This window comes from Eubalaena glacialis, chromosome 13 (assembly GCF_028564815.1).
Source record: "Eubalaena glacialis isolate mEubGla1 chromosome 13, mEubGla1.1.hap2.+ XY, whole genome shotgun sequence".
Taxonomy (NCBI): Eukaryota; Metazoa; Chordata; class Mammalia; order Artiodactyla; family Balaenidae; genus Eubalaena; species Eubalaena glacialis.
In genome coordinates, this window is record NC_083728.1 from 1,847,062 (window position 1) to 1,864,646 (window position 17,585).

The 17,585-nt window shown below is 63.1% G+C and overlaps 1 protein-coding gene across 2 annotated transcripts; it reads left to right on the top strand.

Moving 5' to 3' along the window:
- The first annotated feature begins 5,170 nt into the window (after window positions 1-5,170).
- On the top strand, window positions 5,171-17,378 carry GATA5 (GATA binding protein 5). 2 transcript variants are annotated; one of them, XM_061208746.1, is made up of 8 exons: window positions 5,200-5,230; window positions 5,336-5,383; window positions 5,569-6,142; window positions 7,401-7,576; window positions 14,528-14,653; window positions 15,087-15,174; window positions 15,509-15,636; window positions 15,949-17,378. In XM_061208746.1, the coding sequence occupies exons 3-8, from the start codon at window positions 5,590-5,592 to the stop codon at window positions 16,102-16,104; spliced, it is 1,227 nt and encodes a 408-aa protein (XP_061064729.1). In that variant the 5' UTR covers window positions 5,200-5,230; window positions 5,336-5,383; window positions 5,569-5,589; the 3' UTR covers window positions 16,105-17,378. The 2 variants fall into 2 exon arrangements, with proteins under 2 accessions (XP_061064728.1, XP_061064729.1); XM_061208745.1 differs by lacking the exon at window positions 5,336-5,383 and having other exon boundaries at window positions 5,171-5,230.
- The last annotated feature ends 207 nt before the right edge of the window (window positions 17,379-17,585 follow it).

Genomic DNA, 17,585 nt, shown 5'->3' on the forward strand with positions numbered 1-17,585 from the left:
GGTTTTCTGGTGACCTGGCCGCGAGTGCCTGCTGGGAGGGCCTTTGAAACCAGACTCGGTTACATAAACGATATGGCACCCGTGAACTCTGTTTTCATTTCCTGCTCCCCTTTTCTCGGCAGCCAGCTCGAGGCCCGGCTGGGTCATCCACAGTGCGGGCTGTTTGTAAGGCCCAGCATCTCCCTTTCACCAAGCCTGGGGGCAGGGTGGGCGATGACGCGCCCACCCAATCACACAGACCCTCTAAGGGCTGCAGGACCTAGACCGGGAAGTCACGGACCACGGTGGGGGGCAGCGGCCCAAGGAGCAGGCAGGCAGCAGGGCTGAGGAGAGGCCACAGAGCAGAGCAGAGCATGGCCCAAGAGTGCCCGGGAGTGGGATTCCAGACCTCAGCCTCTGCCAGGCCATGGCCCTGGTTCTCTCATCTATAAAATGGGTGTGACAGCTCACAGGAGTCGCCCCAGCTCACCAGACGGCGGTGAGCTTTAAAGGAGTTAAAACAGAAGCTCCCGGGCTCAGCCAGGCATGTGAGGGACCCTCGGGAAATACCAAGGGATGATGGTGACAATGACAGTGACAAAAGCAGCCACAGCTCAGGGGTCCCTCCCCCTGGCCGTCGCTGCCCCTCACCCCAGCTCCAGGCTCAGTCACCGGCCAGAGGGGCAGGTGGGCCGAGGCCGGCCTTGGGCTCTGGAGCTCGGGGGTCCCTGCAGGAGAGGTACACACACCTACGCGTGCACAGTGAGTTGTACACCTGCAGGGCGCCACATCCGGGCCCCTCCCCCTCAGCCCCTCCCCCTCAGCCCCTCCCACTTGTATCCCCGGAGGGCACCCACCCCAACCTCCCTTGCCTGGCTGAGTTCTGCAGTTCCGGTTGGTGTCAGAGAGGCTCTGGAACCCTCCACCTGGACCCCACCTCATTTCCCCCAGGGGCAGCAGGTCCTGAGGCTCAGGGGTCGGCAGACACTCCGGGTCACACAGCCCTGCGAGGGTGGAGCCGAGAGGAAGAGGGGCCCCCGCCGGGGACAGCAGGCAGGGGAGGGGGCTTTGAACTGGCTTTTCCCGGCCCAGCACAGAGGGCACACGGGCTTACCCGTACACCTGGGGAGGACGCAGACCTCCCTCTGACCTCGCAGCCCGTCCCCACCCCAGGCCTCACCCGACAGAGCCAGCCAGGGCCCCCTTCCCCAGGCCCCCACTACAGGAAGGGCGGGCCTCGGGGCTGCGGTGACCCAGACAGCCCTGCCCTAATGGGCTAGTCCCCGGGCCCTGCACCCCTCCCTGGGGCTGGACAGACGCTCTACCTCCCAGAGCTCACAGCCCCCAGTGGCCACAGGTCAGCGTGTACATAGCAGGCAGCCTGATGGAGCCTTTCCTGCGAGGGGGCAGACGCCTCTGGGGCTGCCCTGAGGCATCCAAGGAGAGGCCTGGGTCCCTCTTGGGAGCTGGTCCAGAGGCCCCAACCCTTCCTTATCCCCCGGATGAGGTCTGTTCTTTTCCATCCATACCTGCGTCTGAGTTAGGGGTTCCCAAGCTCAGGGGCTAGGAGGAGGCAGCCGCTGGGTAAATGACACCCCGAGCCCAGCTGTGAGAGCCTGCCCCCAGCCACTAGGGCCCTGGCCGCCACTTTCCCCAAGGTCCCCGCAGGCAGCCCCTCACAGGCCTCGAATCATGGATCTCAGCTCTGCCTGGTCACCAGGGGGTTAACAAGCCAACCCTTTTATCTCCCCGGGGCTGGGGTAGGGTCCCCACCTCACAGATGCATCCCCCAGGGCAGCCCTGGCCAGGTCCCAAGAGAGGGAAGCCTGGGGGAGACGAGCGGGGGTCACCCACGGCTGACCTCTGGGGCAGAGATTCCTTCTTCCCGTGCCTCTCTCACCCATCCCAGTAGCCCTGCTCTCAGGGCCCCCACCTGGCTGCAGTTGAGCTCCTGCGGCCCCAGCCCTCTTCTCCCCTCACTTGGCCTCCCCTCAGCATCTGCCCAGTGTCCGCTGAGTGCCCATCCCACTAACTGCTCCCCAAGCCAGTGTGAGGGGCAGGCACTAGTGTCACCCCCACTTTACAGATGAACGGAGATACAGAGAGAAAAGCAGCTCACCCCAGTTCACACAGCTTGAGATGGCAAAGCGGAGCCTGAAGGAGGTTGGACTGCTTCGAGTTCATGCTCTGACCTGCTTCCCCAGAGCTTCCCACGAGGCTCAGGGTCTGGTGGGGAGGCAGGGCAGGAACACACAACCACAAAACATGATGAGGTAGGAGGGAAGGGAGAGAGCAACTTATCAGGAAGGCCACAGACAGGAGGGGACTTGCAAGCTGGGCATTGAGGGATGTGTAGGAGTTCAGCAAGTAGAGAAGAGGGCAAAGGAAGGGTCCTCCAAGTTGGGGAGCAGTACAGGCCAAGGCCTAGGGGAGAGGCAGGCTTGCAGCTGGATGGGACTGTGAGGTCCTGAGGGACTGGGACACCAGGCTCCCTCCCGGGGGGCCCAGCGGGCCTGGCAGGGGCAGTTGCACAGAAGGAGGAGGACAGGTCCTTTAGCATTAGAAGGTGACTTGGTGGGTAAGGGAGGCTGGGCAAGGTGCAGGTGGGTGGGGAGGGAACTTGGCTTTGTAGTTTCAGCTTAGATGCCTCTCTTTTTGGTTCAAGTAGCAGGGATCGTGAAGGGGTCCAGATGCTGTCACAGACAACCAGTGCCCCTCCCACCCTGTCACTGTACCCCAAGGCTGGCAAGCATCAGCAGGGTGTCCAGCCTGGTGGGATGGGGAAATACCACCAGCAGCCTCTGTTTTGACTGCTCCAGGGCCGTGAGCTCACATCCCACATGGGGAGGCTACTGCACATTGAGACTCACCAAGTGACAGCACAGCCCTGCACACCCAGCAGACGGCCCTCCATCTGGTCCAGCCTGGGAGGAGCCTTCAAAGAGTAAATCTCCTTCCGGAGAGACCAGGGATTTAGGGGCAGCTTCTGCCACCCAACCCCCACCTCAGGAAATAGTCTCCGCCTTTTAATTATTTAAAAAAAAACACACGTCCATTTTAGCGATTTGTTAATATGGAAAAAGTGACCAGAGATTGCCTCCTTATGTATATTTTGCATTCTTAGCTTGTTTTAATTACCTCGTTTACTAGCTGTGTGACCTTGGGCAGGTTAGCTAACCTCTCTGTGCCTTGTTTCCCCATTTGTAACAGGAATAATAACAACATCCTGTACCTCATACGACTGGTGTGAGAATCAAACGGAAACATCACAGGGCAAGGCACAGCACCCACCTGACGTTGGGTCTCCTATTCAGGACTTTACCGGATTTATGCCAAGCAAAAAACACAAGTCCCTCCCCCCTCCCCTCCCCCACAGCCCCAACAGGGTCCCAGGTTTGCTGTGGATCTTCCGTTTTTCCTTGGATCTTTTTTTTTTGAGTGGAGGGGTGTCTCAACCCCCATCGAGCTGAGACTCCCCTTTTACACTTCTCACCCCTGGTGCTGGCGGGGCATCTTCCGGTGCCATTCAAACTCTCCCTACCCTGGGCTTTGAGGACCGCGGGGGCAGCGCGGGTTCTACCGACTTCGCGGTGCCGCGGCCTCGGCGCCGGTTCTGCTGACGGACCTCGCTGGTGAGACCGCAGTCTTGAGCGCGCAGGGGCCCGTGGCACAGCGAGGTTCCAGGACCCTGAGCTCTCGGGGACCTCTCTCTGCTCTGCTGGGGCCCCGCCCACTGCGAAAGAGAGAAAGCCGAGATCCACCGGCGGGGTCTGCAGGGGGTAGGGCGGGGAGGGGCCACTTCGGACCCCCGAGGGGAGCACATGGGGAGCAGGTACCATGGGAGACCATCGCAGCAGCGTGGACCCGGGGCCCTGATGGCGGGGGAGGGCCTGGGAGCGGTGGGTAAAGGGGATACTTGACTCCTTCTCCCCCTCCCAATGGCACACTGCCAAGGCTTGTGAAGAGTCCAGAGCCCGCCTGGAAACTTCTGTGGGGTCCCCAGCCCAGGGTGAGAGTGGGGGCCTTGCCTGCCACATTCCAGGGGCCCTGGGTGGCCCGATGTGCACCCCGAATTACAGTCTGGTGCCGGAGCACGTGGAGAGGAGCGAGTGCCAGGCCTCCCCACCCCTCCGCAAGGCGAAAGTGCCCTGGCACTCGTGGAGTCGCCCTGGCCCCAGTCAGCGTCCCTGGACCTACGAGAAGGGACTCCAGGGACAGCCCATTTCTGGCAACGAGAAACAATCACTGCCCCAAGCACAGCAGCCCGGGTCCCTCCGGTGGGCCCTGCTCTTCGCTGGCTCTGTGGGGAGGCTTCGGTCACCAGTCAGCGAAGCTGCTCGGGTGGCCCGTTTCACCAAGGTGCTGGCACCATCGGGCCCACCCAGGGAGTGCCAGGAGCCACCTCCAGGCCCACCCATCCCACATGTCTGGTGCCTGGAGGAGACTCTTTGGGAATCCCCCAAAGCTAAAGGCCCACCTAGGGGTGGAGGCAAGAAGCTGGGCAGGGACCTTGTGGAAAGGAAGTGCATCCAGATGGAGACTGCCCACCCAACCTGGGCCCCCCAAGCTGGGAATGAGTGCAGCAGTTGCCCTGCTTGGTAAGAAACTGAGGAAACCGTGGAACTCCCCCTGGACTTTGCGGGGGCAGTGGCCATGGTACAGCGGTTTGAGTTCAGGGAAACGGAGCCAAGCAGCCCCTTTGGAAGCGGGACCCCTGCTCTGGGCACATTGAAGGGTCTCTACCACCGTGTCCGTGATGGCGAGGCCAGGTTCACGGACTCATCCACAGACAGCACCAGACACTAAGCCAGCCTTAGCGGAAGCCTGGGACTGGCGGAGGGAGGGCTGTGGATTTGCGAAAACCCGGAACAAATTTAGATAAGTCTTCACGCTGGGACTGCTCCGGGGCACCAAGCACCTGGCTGGTTCGTGCCGCCTGCGTTGGCCGGGACTCGGCGTTGGGTGCCCCGCGCCGTGCTTCCAGTCGCCTTTCCCGCGGAGCCCCGCGCGCCCAGCCTGATCCGGTCACGTGGCAACGCGGCCGCAGCCCCGGCGCTGACCCCGAGGGGAGGGCCCCGGGAGGGAAGGGGTGGTGCGGCGGGGCGGGCCGGGGCGGGGCGGCCCGGAGGGGCGGCCGGAGCACCGGGATTCCCTGCGGAACCGCGCGGACCCCGACTCCCAGTCTCCAGCCCGCCTGTCGCCGCCTGCCGCGCCCGCGCCCTCTGCGCCCTCCGATCCTCACGACCAGCCGGTGAGTACCCAGCCGGGCCTGGCCGCGCGCCCCTCCCCAGCCTGGCGCCTTCCCCCAGCGCCCAGACCCTGCGTCCTGCGGACCTGCCGGGTTTCTCCTTCTCAGCGCCCACCATGCCCACCCGGGAACCTCCGAAGCCCGGCTGTGGAGGAGGTGAGCTCGACGTTCCCGCTGCACCCGGGATGCCCCATGAGCCGCTCCGAGCCGCCTCCGCCCCTGCCGTCTGTCCCCGCAGGCTCCAGGACCCGCCGGGCTGGGGAGCGAGGAGCGTGGCCTGAGCGACAGCACCTGCGGGGCACAGCGGCCGTGACCTCGACACCCGTCCCTCTTCCCTGCAGGTCAAGGCCGCGCCAGGGAAGATGTACCAGAGCCTGGCGCTGGCCCCGAGCCCCAGCCAGGCCGCCTACGCGGACTCGGGGGCCTTTCTGCACACCCCGGGCGCCGGCTCCCCGGTGTTCGTGCCGCCGGCGCGCGTCCCCTCCATGCTGCCCTACCTGCCGGCGTGTGAGCCGGGCCCGCAGGCTCCCGCGATCGCCGGGCATCCCGGCTGGGCACAGGCAGCCGCGGCGGACTCGTCGGCGTTCAGCTCCGGCAGCTCGCACCCGCCAGCCGCTCCGCCGCCTGGGGCCACCGCCTTCCCCTTTGCGCACAGCACCCCGGGACCTGGCGGCGGCGGCGGCGGCGGCGGCGCAGGGGCCCGGGACGGCGGCGCCTTTCAGGGCGCGATGCTGGCTCGCGAGCAGTACCCGGCTCCGCTTGGGCGGCCCGTGGGCTCCTCGTACCCCACCGCGTACCCGGCCTACGTGAGCACCGAGGTGGCCCCGTCTTGGACCTCTGGACCCTTGGACGGCAGCGTCCTGCACAGCCTACAGGGCCGCCCGGCTGGCCTCCCGGGCCACAGAGTCACCTTCGGTGAGTGCGGGACTGGGAGGTGGCTTCACTGACTGGGGTCCTGGGTGCTGGCCGTACTGGGGTGCAAACCCGCACCCTACGAAATGCACCCCCCAGAGTCAGGGCTTTCCCAGCCGGGTCCGACACCAGCATGGGGCGGGCCCAGAACCCCCGGGACGCGTAAACCTGGCGGAACGCAGCGGCTGCCACCCCGAGATGAAAACACCGTCCTGAGTTTCTTTTTGCACACCTCTATATTTCTACTTTTCATTCATCCAAACCCAATATTCTGGGATCGTGCCGTTTAGAGCCTACGTCTTAAACGTTTTTATGAAAAGTTTTGGAAATGATTATTTTTTAAAGCTCAAAATACCGGTTTATCTAAGTAAACCACCACATTCATCTCTGTTCTAGAATGTTTATGTATTCTAATTTGAGACCCAGTTGCAATCGCTCTCCAGGGTATAAATTTGAGTAATCGGACTCCAGGCCCTTAAAGCGGAGAGTTGCTCCCCATCCCTCCCTCCTGAGTCGCGGGCGCCACCGACTCTTTCTCACCCCACCCTCAAAACTGAGGGCCACGCCTTTTTTTGCTGCCCCAGTCTTTTAGCCTACACCCCGCCCCCAGCTCCTCAGCGCAGGAAGCGGGATCCACTTGGCCGGGCCGCCAGGGCGCCCCACGCCTGGCGCCCACCCCTGGCCAGGCGATGATTGATCCCCGCCCCGCCCCCACCCGGCGCCCAAGTGTCTCCAGCGCCTGGCCAGGTCTGGAGGGGGCCAGGAGTCCTCGCCCCAGCAGCTCAAGTGGGAGGACGGTGCTGAGACCGCGAAAGCTGACAGTGAAGGCACCGCGGTCCTCGTGGGATCCCGCAATCCGATTCGGCCTCACTGCCACTGCCCGCCCTCCAGATCGACCCACTTTGCAGAGGACAAGGCCCTCGTCCTCTGCCAGTGTAGACGCTCCCGCCTCCCCAGAGAATCAAAATTACCAATGCTGGTGCTGGATCCTGTTCAGAGTAGGGCAATTCCCTGTCACCCGCCCCGAGGTTGGATTTATTCACCCTCCCCCACCTTTTAAAGCAGCCCTGAGGAGTGATTGAGACCTGGCATGAACTTCACTGTATGTAAACTTAAACTTAAAAAAGAAAGTTAGGTAAAGTAGATTTTGAAGCAAAATAAAATAAAGGCACAAAAAGGAAGGGAAGGAGAAGGTGCTGCGGACGTGGCGGCTCCCAGGAAGGGGCAGAGCCTCACCCAGCAGCCGCCCGCCTTCCCGCAGCGGCCGACCTCCTGGAGGAGTTCCCCGGCGAGGGGCGCGAGTGTGTCAACTGCGGGGCCATGTCCACGCCGCTGTGGCGCCGGGACGGCACCGGCCACTACCTGTGCAACGCCTGCGGTCTCTACCACAAGATGAACGGCGTCAACCGGCCCCTCACGCGGCCGCAGAAGCGCCTGGTGAGTGCGGGCAGCCACAGGGCAGGAGGGGGCGGCACTTCTGCGGCCACGGCCGGGGCGCCAGGGGAGCCCCAGGAGGCCCGGGCGGGGTGGCAGCGCCCGGTCCACTGTCATGGGCCCCCTGGGCTGGAGGCCACGCGCCCGCCATGTCTGCGGGGTCTCCCAAGCTCAGCCCTGAACCTCCTGGGCAGGGGATCACTCTGCCCCCGCTGCGGGCTCAGCCCTGTGGCTCCAAGGGGCTTTGGGCTGGCCAGGTCGGGGGGGGGGGGCGCAGAGAGGCAAGGTGACCTGACCCCAGGGAGGGGACTGGAGGGGAAAGTGGCTGCTGAATGCGGGCTTTGTTGGAGGACGTTGAATGTTATGGGGGAGGGACCCTGGGCCCGCTGCCTCTGATACTGCGAGGATGGGACGAGACCAGGTCTGTGGTTGTTCCCTGGGCGAAACTTGTTTTCGCTTTTGGTTTCTTCTGCTGTATGGCTGGGTGACGAGCAAGGGACTGGGAGCCCGACTTCTGCCCTCAGCAGGGCAGAGTCCCAGAAGCAGCATAAAGGTTTCAAGTTCCTTTGTTCTCTACCATTTCACAGGCAAATCTTTAAATAGTTTTTTTTTTTAATTTTATTTATTTATTTATTTATTATTTTTTTTTTTTTTTTGGCTGTGTTGGGTCCTCGTTTCTGTGCGAGGGCTTTCTGTAGTTGCGGCAAGTGGGGGCCACTCTTCATCGCGGTGCGCGGGCCTCTCACTGTCGCGGCCTCTCTCGTTGCGGAGCACAGGCTCCAGACGCGCAGGCTCAGCAGTTGTGGCTCACGGGCCTAGTCGCTCCGCGGCACGTGGGATCTTCCCAGACCAGGGCTCGAACCCGTCACAGGCAAGTTTTGATGCTCAAGTAAGTTTGTGAATAAGTGGCAGGGCCCGCCGATGTCGGCCAGCTGTCCGCTCAGTGAGGCCGCGGTGGCCCCCGGTTCCGGGTCCGGGCAGCGTTGTGTTTCTGGGCTGATGCTGGTGTGAGCCCTGTAGGGCCAGGCAGCTGGTTCTGGTGTGTCGGGCCTCGAGGAGTGTGGAAGGGCTTTCCGTGGCTGATGCTGTGGGATGGCCGTGCCATGGCTGCTGGTCTGGGCCACGGGGCGGTCGGGTGCTGGCCTTTACTGGAAGTTCGAAGGCCCGGCTATGGCAGCGCCGGGGCCAGACGCTTTGAGGCCCCAAACTGGGTGGGCAGGAAGCAGGACTGACTCGGTCGGGCAGCTTGAGGGCAGCCGCTGTTTTTCTTCCTCTGATCTGGCCTGGCGTTTGGGGCTCTGCGGGTCCCCCAACCTCCCTCCACCCATGCTGTGCCTCTCAGAGGAAGGGGGGGGCGAGTCCACATCACCCCAAGTCTCGTCTCTGCCCCTGTGATCATGCCCCCAACCCCAGGCGTGCTGCACCGGTCTGATGTCTGGTGTGGCCTCAGGGAAGGGGAAACTGAGGCCAAGGGACAGGGTCCTGGGGGCTGCGTGCAACCCAGACCTGACCCCGAGCAGCAGGCCGGTCCCCTCCTCTGGCTCCCTGCACTGTCCCCGGACCAAGCCCTAAACTGGGTGCCGAGGATGCACTGCTGAACGGGAGATGCAGGGCTCCCTGCCTCTACCCACACCCCTCGCAGGGCTCAGCTCCCAGCAGAAAATTCCTGACTTGGGGCGGGGGGGAGGGGGCCAGGGCCACCATCTCCACCCTGAGGCGTTTACCATCACATCAGCCGGATGATCACGAGGGGCTCCGAGACACTGAGTGACTTCCCTGGGCATGCAGCCCGCTGGCGGCCAGCCCTGGGCTCGGACCAGGACTGTGGCCTCAGGCTCCCACGAACGCCCCACTCAGGCTGAGCCCCCCGCCCCTGCTCTGGGTCTCCTTTCTTGCCCAGGCCGCTGCGAGGTGACTTCAGGGGCTGCCCCCTTGCCTGCTGGGAAGGTCAATTAGACGGCGTGTGCAGAGCACTTGGACGGCCGTGGCCGGTGTGGGTGGGCTGGCGTCGGCCACTTGGCCTGGCGAGGCCCGTTTCGTAGTCTGAGGACGTGGGATATTCCGCTTTGGGGGGCCCCCAGGGTGAGGGATCCATGCACGCCTGCTTGTCTCCCCGAGGCCACAGGGTCGGCCCGGCCCTGGTCACCCCTGGGTCCAGGCCCACGTGGATCTGATTGTAGAACACGCCCAGGAAGCGTTGGCCCAGTGGGGCTGGGCCCGGGGGCTTTCTCAGGGCCCCTCTGCTCCCTGTCTCTCCCTGAGCAGGATCCTAGGGGGTTCCTCTGGGCTGCGGGGTGCCCACCTGTCACTCAGAGTGGGCGGCCCCACCGCTTGCCCGGCGGCTGGTCCTGGCAGGGCCAGGCTCGCTGTGAAAACCCTGAGATTCTTGCAATCCTGAGACCAGAGCCCGGGCCGCGTGCTCCTGGCCGTGGGGGCTGGGCCGGTCACCCCAGACTTGCCCCCGCTCCAGTGCCTCGCTCTCCCTCGCGTGTGGGCAGAAGTGATGCCCCGGGAGGGGCCTCTCCAGGAAGAACTGATCCTCCCCTTCTTTCAAATAATTCCGAACGTCCTAGAAGCTTGTCACCAAGAATACAGGAATGTGACCATAACAAGCGTGCCCCCCCTCCCGGTAGGAACCCGTGTCTTTTTTACCCTTTGCCTCCCGTGTGCATCCTCGGTCATAGGCTGGGGGGTTACACCTTTGACCCGAGGCTTCCATCAGTGTAGACAAGCAGGGAGGGTGGTCCTCTCCCTGCGGCCAGGGGCTCTACGAGCACCCCTCGGCCCAGCCTGACCCCAAAACGTCGGAGCCCAGCAGCCAGGGTCCGCGGACGGCAGGCCCGTTAGCCCGAGGCCGGTTCTGACGCCAGCTCCGGGACGTGGCCGGTGCCACGGAGGGCCCAGCATCCTTCGAAGGCTCACCGACCCGGGTGCTCCTTCCTGCACAGCCCGCCTCACAGACTTGTGTCCTCAGCACGCTTTGCCCCGAGCAACGCCGGGCTCCCACCCTCCATCAGGTTGTGTCCCCGCGTCTCCCCTGCCAAGAGCTTCCAGAGGACCCGTTTGAAACGGGAGCATCTTTGGGGCTCCACCACCTGCAACCTTTACTTTCCCAGCCGCGTCTCCACCTCTCCGCCAGCCCCCCACCCAGCTCTGCGCTGCCCACCGCCCTGACTCCCCTGGGCGTCCCCCACCCAGCTCTGCGCTGCCCACCGCCCTGACGCCCCTGGGCGTCCCCCACCCAGCTCTGCGCTGCCCACCGCCCTGACGCCCCTGGGCGTCCCCCACCCAGCTCTGCGCTGCCCACCGCCCTGACGCCCCTGGGCGTCCCCCACCCAGCTCTGCGCTGCCCACCGCCCTGACGCCCCTGGGTGTCCCCCACCCAGCTCTGCGCTGCCCACCGCCCTGACGCCCCTGGGTGTCCGGATGCTCGCGGGGCCTGGCACTCAGGCTGGCTCTGCTACTGGCTTTGAAGCTGCACTTCTTTTGAAAAGAACAGACCAAAAAAGAAAAACGAAACGAAACCTGGAGAGGCCCGGCAGTTAGGAGCCCTGAGAGTGGCCGGGCCTGGCCGTCTGTCCCGACTGCGAGTGAGGAAGGACAGAGGGAGGCTCCGGGCGTCCAGGGGGTGCAGGCAGCCCCGGGGACGTGACCCCTGAGTGTGTTCAGCCAAGGAAGGAGGTTCTGTCCACGCCGGGACCACCCCCGCACCTCTGGCCCCTCATTGTCTGAGCCTCAGTTCCCCCCATAAAACGCAGGCAGCTGAGGGGATGGAAAAAGATAAACGAGCAAGCACTGCGAGAATTTTTTCAAGGTCATTCTTTTTTCCCATTTTCTTGATTTTAATCTAATTTCCAGTTTCTCGATTTTAATTTGTGCTCGCTGGAGAGAGGTTCAAATGTGGCTTCCAGATTCCCCTGCACTCCCAGGGTCTGGGTGATGGGTCCACACCACCTGGGCTTGTGTCCTGCCTACATGCGGTCCAGCTGCTGTAGCTTCTCCCCAGGACCCACAGCGGTGCATGTAGCTCCGCTGCTTCCGCAATGCACGGGCGACCGTGGGGGACGCTTGGGGTGCACGTGTGTCTGCGGTCGTGCCCACGTGTGTGCAGCCTTGCGGGCGTGCTGTTGGAAACAGTGCTGACGTGAAGCCTTCGCGTGGGTCTCTTTACACCCTTGCGGGAGTGTTTCGGTAGGAAGGATTTTAGTAGGAAGTGGCCTGACGGCCGGCCAAGGAGACAGCATTCCTGTGATTCCTACAGGAATGATGCTAAAATTTTGGGGGAACGTGAGATGGCAACGTGAACTCTAAGGGAGCAGCTGTTGGTAAAAGACCCTGAGGGTCCCAGCTGGATTGGGAGGAGGGGCCTCAGGCCATGGTCCCCCCCTTGGTCTGAAGGCACAGCTGGAGTTGGGGACCGCGATGGGGCCCAAGAAGGTAGGTTAGGGTCACCAGATAAAATACAGAATGCACAGTTAGATGTGAATTTCAGATAAACAACGAATAGCGTTTTAGAATAAATATGTCCCAAATGTTGCATGGGGCATGCTTACACAAAATATTTGCTGCTTATCTGAAATTCACATCTAGCTGGGCATCCTGTTTGTTTGTTTGTTTGCTAAATCTGGGAACCCTGGGGAGGTCCCAAGGCCTCCTCCCACCTTAGGAAGATGGATGGACTCGGGGTCAGGGGATCCTGGGCCGGGGCGGGCAGCAGGGCTGGGAGTGGGCTCCGGGAGAGCAGGGGGCCTCCATGTGGGCACAGCTCCCGGCAGCCAAGAGGCAGGTGGAAGGGAGGGAAGGGAGCAGAGAGGGGGAGACTCGAACTGTGTCCAGTGAAAGCAGCTGCTTTCTAGACAAGATCAGGATGTGGCCACCGTCTTCCCAGGGAGGCCCTCCGGCTGGGGGCCTGCTTGACTCCAGGGCCAGGGCTCCTGCCTCAGAGTGTGTCCCACCATCCGTCCCTTCCACTTCTGCTGGGCCTGGGCCAGCCGCCAGCTCTCTCCACTCCAGCAGGTGCACAGGTCCCACCCCTAGGAACCCTGGGGAGACCACTGGAGATGGGGCCAGGCTGGACATCAGGCTGGACACACAGCCGTGGCCTAGAGGCCGCTGGCCAGAGGATGGGGTCTCCCCAGCCAGGCCAGGAGCTCCCGCCCTGCCCTCCCTCTGGAGCCTCCAAGGCCTCGTCTCTTCCTTGTCTTGTGGCCCTTTTGTCCCGGATCCTGGGGCAGAGTCCTGCCTGGAGACCGGAGGCCGAGCCTTAGATTAAACAGGGCGGAATTCCCTGGAGCCTCTGGCAGCCTGGGGGAGGGGAGGGCGAGGAGGCGTTTCCAGGTCTGCGTTTTCTTGGGAACGGCTGGTGCCGGGGGCTCCAGACGGGCCCCACTCTCCCTCCCGGGCCAGTCACGGGGAGAGCCTGTGCCCTCGAACGGCTGACAGCCTGGGGGAAGAGGGTAGGCAGGAGACGGTCAGCAAGGCTGGCAGCTCGGTCAGTGTAGAAGGAAGGACCCCAGAGGCGGCAGACAGACGGGGCAACTGAGGCTGCCCCCGACAGCTCTGCCCTACCCCGGGACAGATTCCTTTTGTGGCTTCTTTCGTCCATCTTGCTTTTGATTGCCCTCTGGCTCAGTCCTGGGCTGGAGAGTACTGAGGAGAGAACACACGTCCTTGGGACGATTTTGAGTGTGGAGCCTCACGGGCTTCTGTCCTCGTGCCCCGGAGTGCCACTGAAACACCGTAGCGCATGTGACTTGTCTGACCCCGGCTGCCACGGGGAGGTCGGGGTAGAGACCCTGCATCACTGTGGTCCGGGCAAGGGGACAGGGGACTGGACCAGGCAGGGGCCATGCAAACGAAGGAAAAGGTCAGACAGATTCAGGGCATCTGAGGGCAGGGGCTGTGGAGAGGAAAGGGCAGACCCCTGAGGACGAAGTCTGGGGGGACGGGGCTGGGGAGGGGTGTGCCACCTGCAGGCTGAGCTGTGGGGGGAGGTGCCTTGGGGGGCCCTGGGCAGCACAGAGCGTCTGGAGCTCCCAGACTGCAGGGGACAGGACCCCATGCACACACCGAAATGTGAGTCGGGCAGAATCCTTGCCTGGGAGAGAGGGGCTGGGCTCTGGGAGCTCGAGGACCTTGAACTGGTGGGAGGACCGGGGTCAGACCTCTGACAGCCGCTCTCCAGCCAGCCAGCCAGCTCGGCAGAGCCCCTGGACCCCCGGGCTCGTTAGGCCCCGATTCCTGGGTGAGCACTGTCTGGGGCCCACTGGGCCCCCACGTGCAGGGAGGTTTGGGGACCCTGGTTGGATACGGACCTGGGAGGTCAGCCTCTGGAAGGTTCTGGAAGGGCCGTCTTGCCCCAGTATGAGGCATGTGAGCAGCAAGGCAGGGGTGGGCATCGGGGACCCGCAGCCCACAGTCCGGCGCAGAGCTGCTGAGCTGAGCATGGGCTCAGAGCCCCAAGTCTTGGGAGGCAAGGCCCAGAGGGACCGGCAGGCCCCCTGGATGTTCAGCCCGGGGCCTGACCCGAGGGTGGCCCTGTGACTCCTAGGGGTGTGCTCCACCACAGAAATACGGGACTAAGGCCCAGCGTTGGTTAAAAAGAGGCCGCAGCAGACACCCAGCTGCCTGTCTGTGCTGGGCTCTTCACGAGATCCTGACCCCACAAGAGGCCTGTGGCAGGTCTACTGTCACCCCCATTTTACTGATAGGGAAGCTGAGGCCCAGAAGGGTGAAGTGACCTGTCCCAGGGCTGGCAGGGCACCAGGTCGAGGCTCCGAGGAATCCCGGGCAGGCCTCAGGCCCTTAGCGCCCAAAGGCCTTCTCACCCAGCCCCACGCGGCCCCCAGCCCCGAGCCCAGCGTCCATCCCTCCCGCCCAGGTGCACCTGCCCCGCTGAGCCGAGCAGCAGGGCCCCAGCCCCCAGCCCTGCTCAGCCCAGCCTCCTGTCCACAGTCCTCCTCACGCCGGGCCGGTCTCTGCTGTACCAACTGCCACACCACCACCACCACGCTCTGGCGGCGCAACGTGGACGGCGAGCCGGTGTGCAACGCCTGCGGGCTCTACATGAAGCTGCACGGGGTGAGCGGGACCCTCCCTGGCCCGAGACGGGGCTGAGGAGCAGGGCAGGGGTGTGGATCAGGCTGGGCCTGAGCTGAGCGTGGACACGCCTGTACACACGTGGCCCCACTGCCTGCACGTGCCCGCGTGTTACTGTGAGGCCCGTGGTACAGATGGGCTCACAGAGGCCGGAGCATCACTGTGGCTTCCCCGCAGCCGTTCAGCCTGGGGCAGAGGCTGGACACCCCCAGAGCCCTCCTGGCCCCCCGGCTCCCGGAGGCTGGGGTGGGACGGGCCTGGAGGAAAGTGCCAAGCCCGGGGGTAGCAGCTCCCCAAACAGGGCCGCAGGAGTGACCAGCTCTGCAGGGCTGAGATCGGGGCAGGTGGCCATGCAAGAGGCCCCGGGGTGAGCACGGACAGGGAGCAGCCGTCCACCTCCTGCCAACCCCACCAGGTACCGCGGCCCCTGGCGATGAAGAAGGAAAGCATCCAGACACGGAAACGGAAGCCGAAGAACATCTCCAAGGCCAAAGGCTCCTCAGGTTCATGGGCCAGGGCTGTGGGAGGCCGAGAGGGAGCCCAGGCCCCCAGGCCCTCCAGTGAGGCACACCTTCTCCCTATGGAATCACTTTGAGTATCTCACATTCCACCATTAGAGATTCACATGTTTGGTGCAAGCATCATCGTCCTGAAGTGCAAATACCCCCCATTGTCCTGGGATGGTCTGGTCTGGGGAGCGGCTGGGGTGGCGGGCGTTCACCCAGCCGTGGGGCAGGAGGTCCAGTGGAGGAAGCCACACCCAGCACCTCCAACGCCCCGCGTGACCAAGGCAACCAGATCTGGCAGCTTCTGTAAATGCCCTGCCTTCCCTCCCAGGATCCACACGGAACACCACAGCCTCCCCGCCAGCCTCTGTCCCTGACCTGGAGATCTCAGCGGCCACTTTGAAACCTGAGCCCAGGCTGGCATCCCCTTCGTGCCCCGGGCCCAGCGTCACCTCCCAGGTGAGGAGGTCAGGGTCGGGTGGGGTACCCAGAGCTGGCTCCCAGGCACCTCCTGGGGGAACCCTGGCACCCCAGCCAGGTCAGGGCCCCTGCCGGAAGCTTGGGGCTGGACACACAGCTGGCCGCTGGTGCCAGGAGCTGACCTGTGGCCGACGCCGGCTGAGAGCCCCTGTTGATCCTCACAAGGGGTCCCCACCCCATTCCAGGGGCTGAGGAGGCCCCTTAGGGCAAATCGCCCTGTCACAGGGCTCCCGACCTCAAGGGAGCCGGCCACTGTTCCCAAGCCTCACGCGTGCCGTGTCCTCCCTGCAGGCCTCCACGCAGGTGGACGACACCCTGGCCCCCAGCCACTTGGAGTTCAAATTCGAGCCCGAGGACTTTGCCTTGCCTTCTGCAGCCCTGGGCCCCCAGGCCGGCCTCAGCGGGACTCTGCGCCAGGAGGCCTGGTGTGCGCTGGCCTTGGCCTAGGTCCCCGGGCCCCCACCAGGACCCACCTCGCTACTTCTTTGCTCCAGCTCATCAGAGAGACCGCCAGGCCGGATGCCGGAAGAGACTGGAGCCAGCCGGACCTGGAGGCCTTCTGTGCAGACGGCAGTCGGGCCCCAGAGCAGGAGGAAGACTGGTGGGAGAAGGGCTCAAGCCCCTCCCCGGACAGCAAGGGACCCCCAAATGTAGGGCAAGGCTCTGAACCATACCAGCCACTCCGGCCACGGCTGACTGGGGCTCCCACCCCGACTTGACTTCTGTCCTCAAGGCTCGCCATCATCATGTTTACAGGTTGCAGCCGTTGGAAAAACCCCACCTTCCTGTTGTAAAACCAGGATCACAGGTGAAATCACTGAGGCCGGGCAGGTAACAGGGATGAGGAGGGCAGCCAGATGGGGGGGCCTCCTCAGGCCTCGGGCTGTTCATTTCCCACGTTTGACCATAGAGCCACGGCACAGAGACCTTGCCCTCCTCGGAGCACGGGATGGCCAGAGACAGATGTGCAGATCGTGCACTGTACCAGGACGCCACCCCAGGGGGAGGCCGTTCACATTGTAGTCATCGTGGACTTGTATTTATTTGGACGGTTTTCCCAGACGGGGCAGTAAAGGGCCTTGTTCTGACTGAAACTGTGGATTGTAACCATTTCTGATGGGCAGAGTACCCGGGGCCCAGTTCTGACCCACACGAGCACTCTCGGGGCTGGTGGTTGGGTGACCACAGGTCCTGGCTCACCTGGGACTGCCCCAGCAGAATTATCAATAACACCCCCTTTCGCGTACAAAGCCGTCCCCTCCCAGGACTGGGTGATAAATTAGTTGGCGCACTGGCTAGGGGCAGCTGTGCCCACGGGGGCTGATGAATGGCTGCGAACAGCCTGAGGGCAGAGGCAGAGGGGAGGGGCAGGGGCATGCCCTGCAGAAGGGCCACAGCGTCCCTCCGTCCCATTGCTGCCCTTCACCAACAAGAACTTCGGATTTTTCCACGGAAGCCAGAAACCTGGCATTTTCTTTTTTTTTAATGTAAAGTCTTCCAAATGAAAGCTTTCCCCCCAACTCCCAATTTGATTCAAAAATCTTTTAAATTTTGCGAGCCATCGAAACCAGCCGCCACTGCGCCATCCTATTTAAAACATCTCTTTCATATTTAAAAATCCTCCTCGGTGGCAGCTTCCCGAATGTGTTCCTTCATCCTGAACTTGTACCTCGAGATTCAACCAGCTCAATTTCCACGTGTTGTTGTCTTTTTTTTTTTTTAAGACAAATGCCGCCATAAGAAAAAAAATGTAAAATAAAGATTTCAATTTTGCTTGCCTCTCCCCATCACCTGTGGGATTCCCAGCTTCGCCTAGAAACGCATCTCTGGGGGCCGGGCTGCTGGACCTCACTGGCCGCTCTGAGTCACGCCAGGAGCTCTCAAGGGCATCAGTAGGACTTGACGAGACCCGTGAACACTGGGTGGCT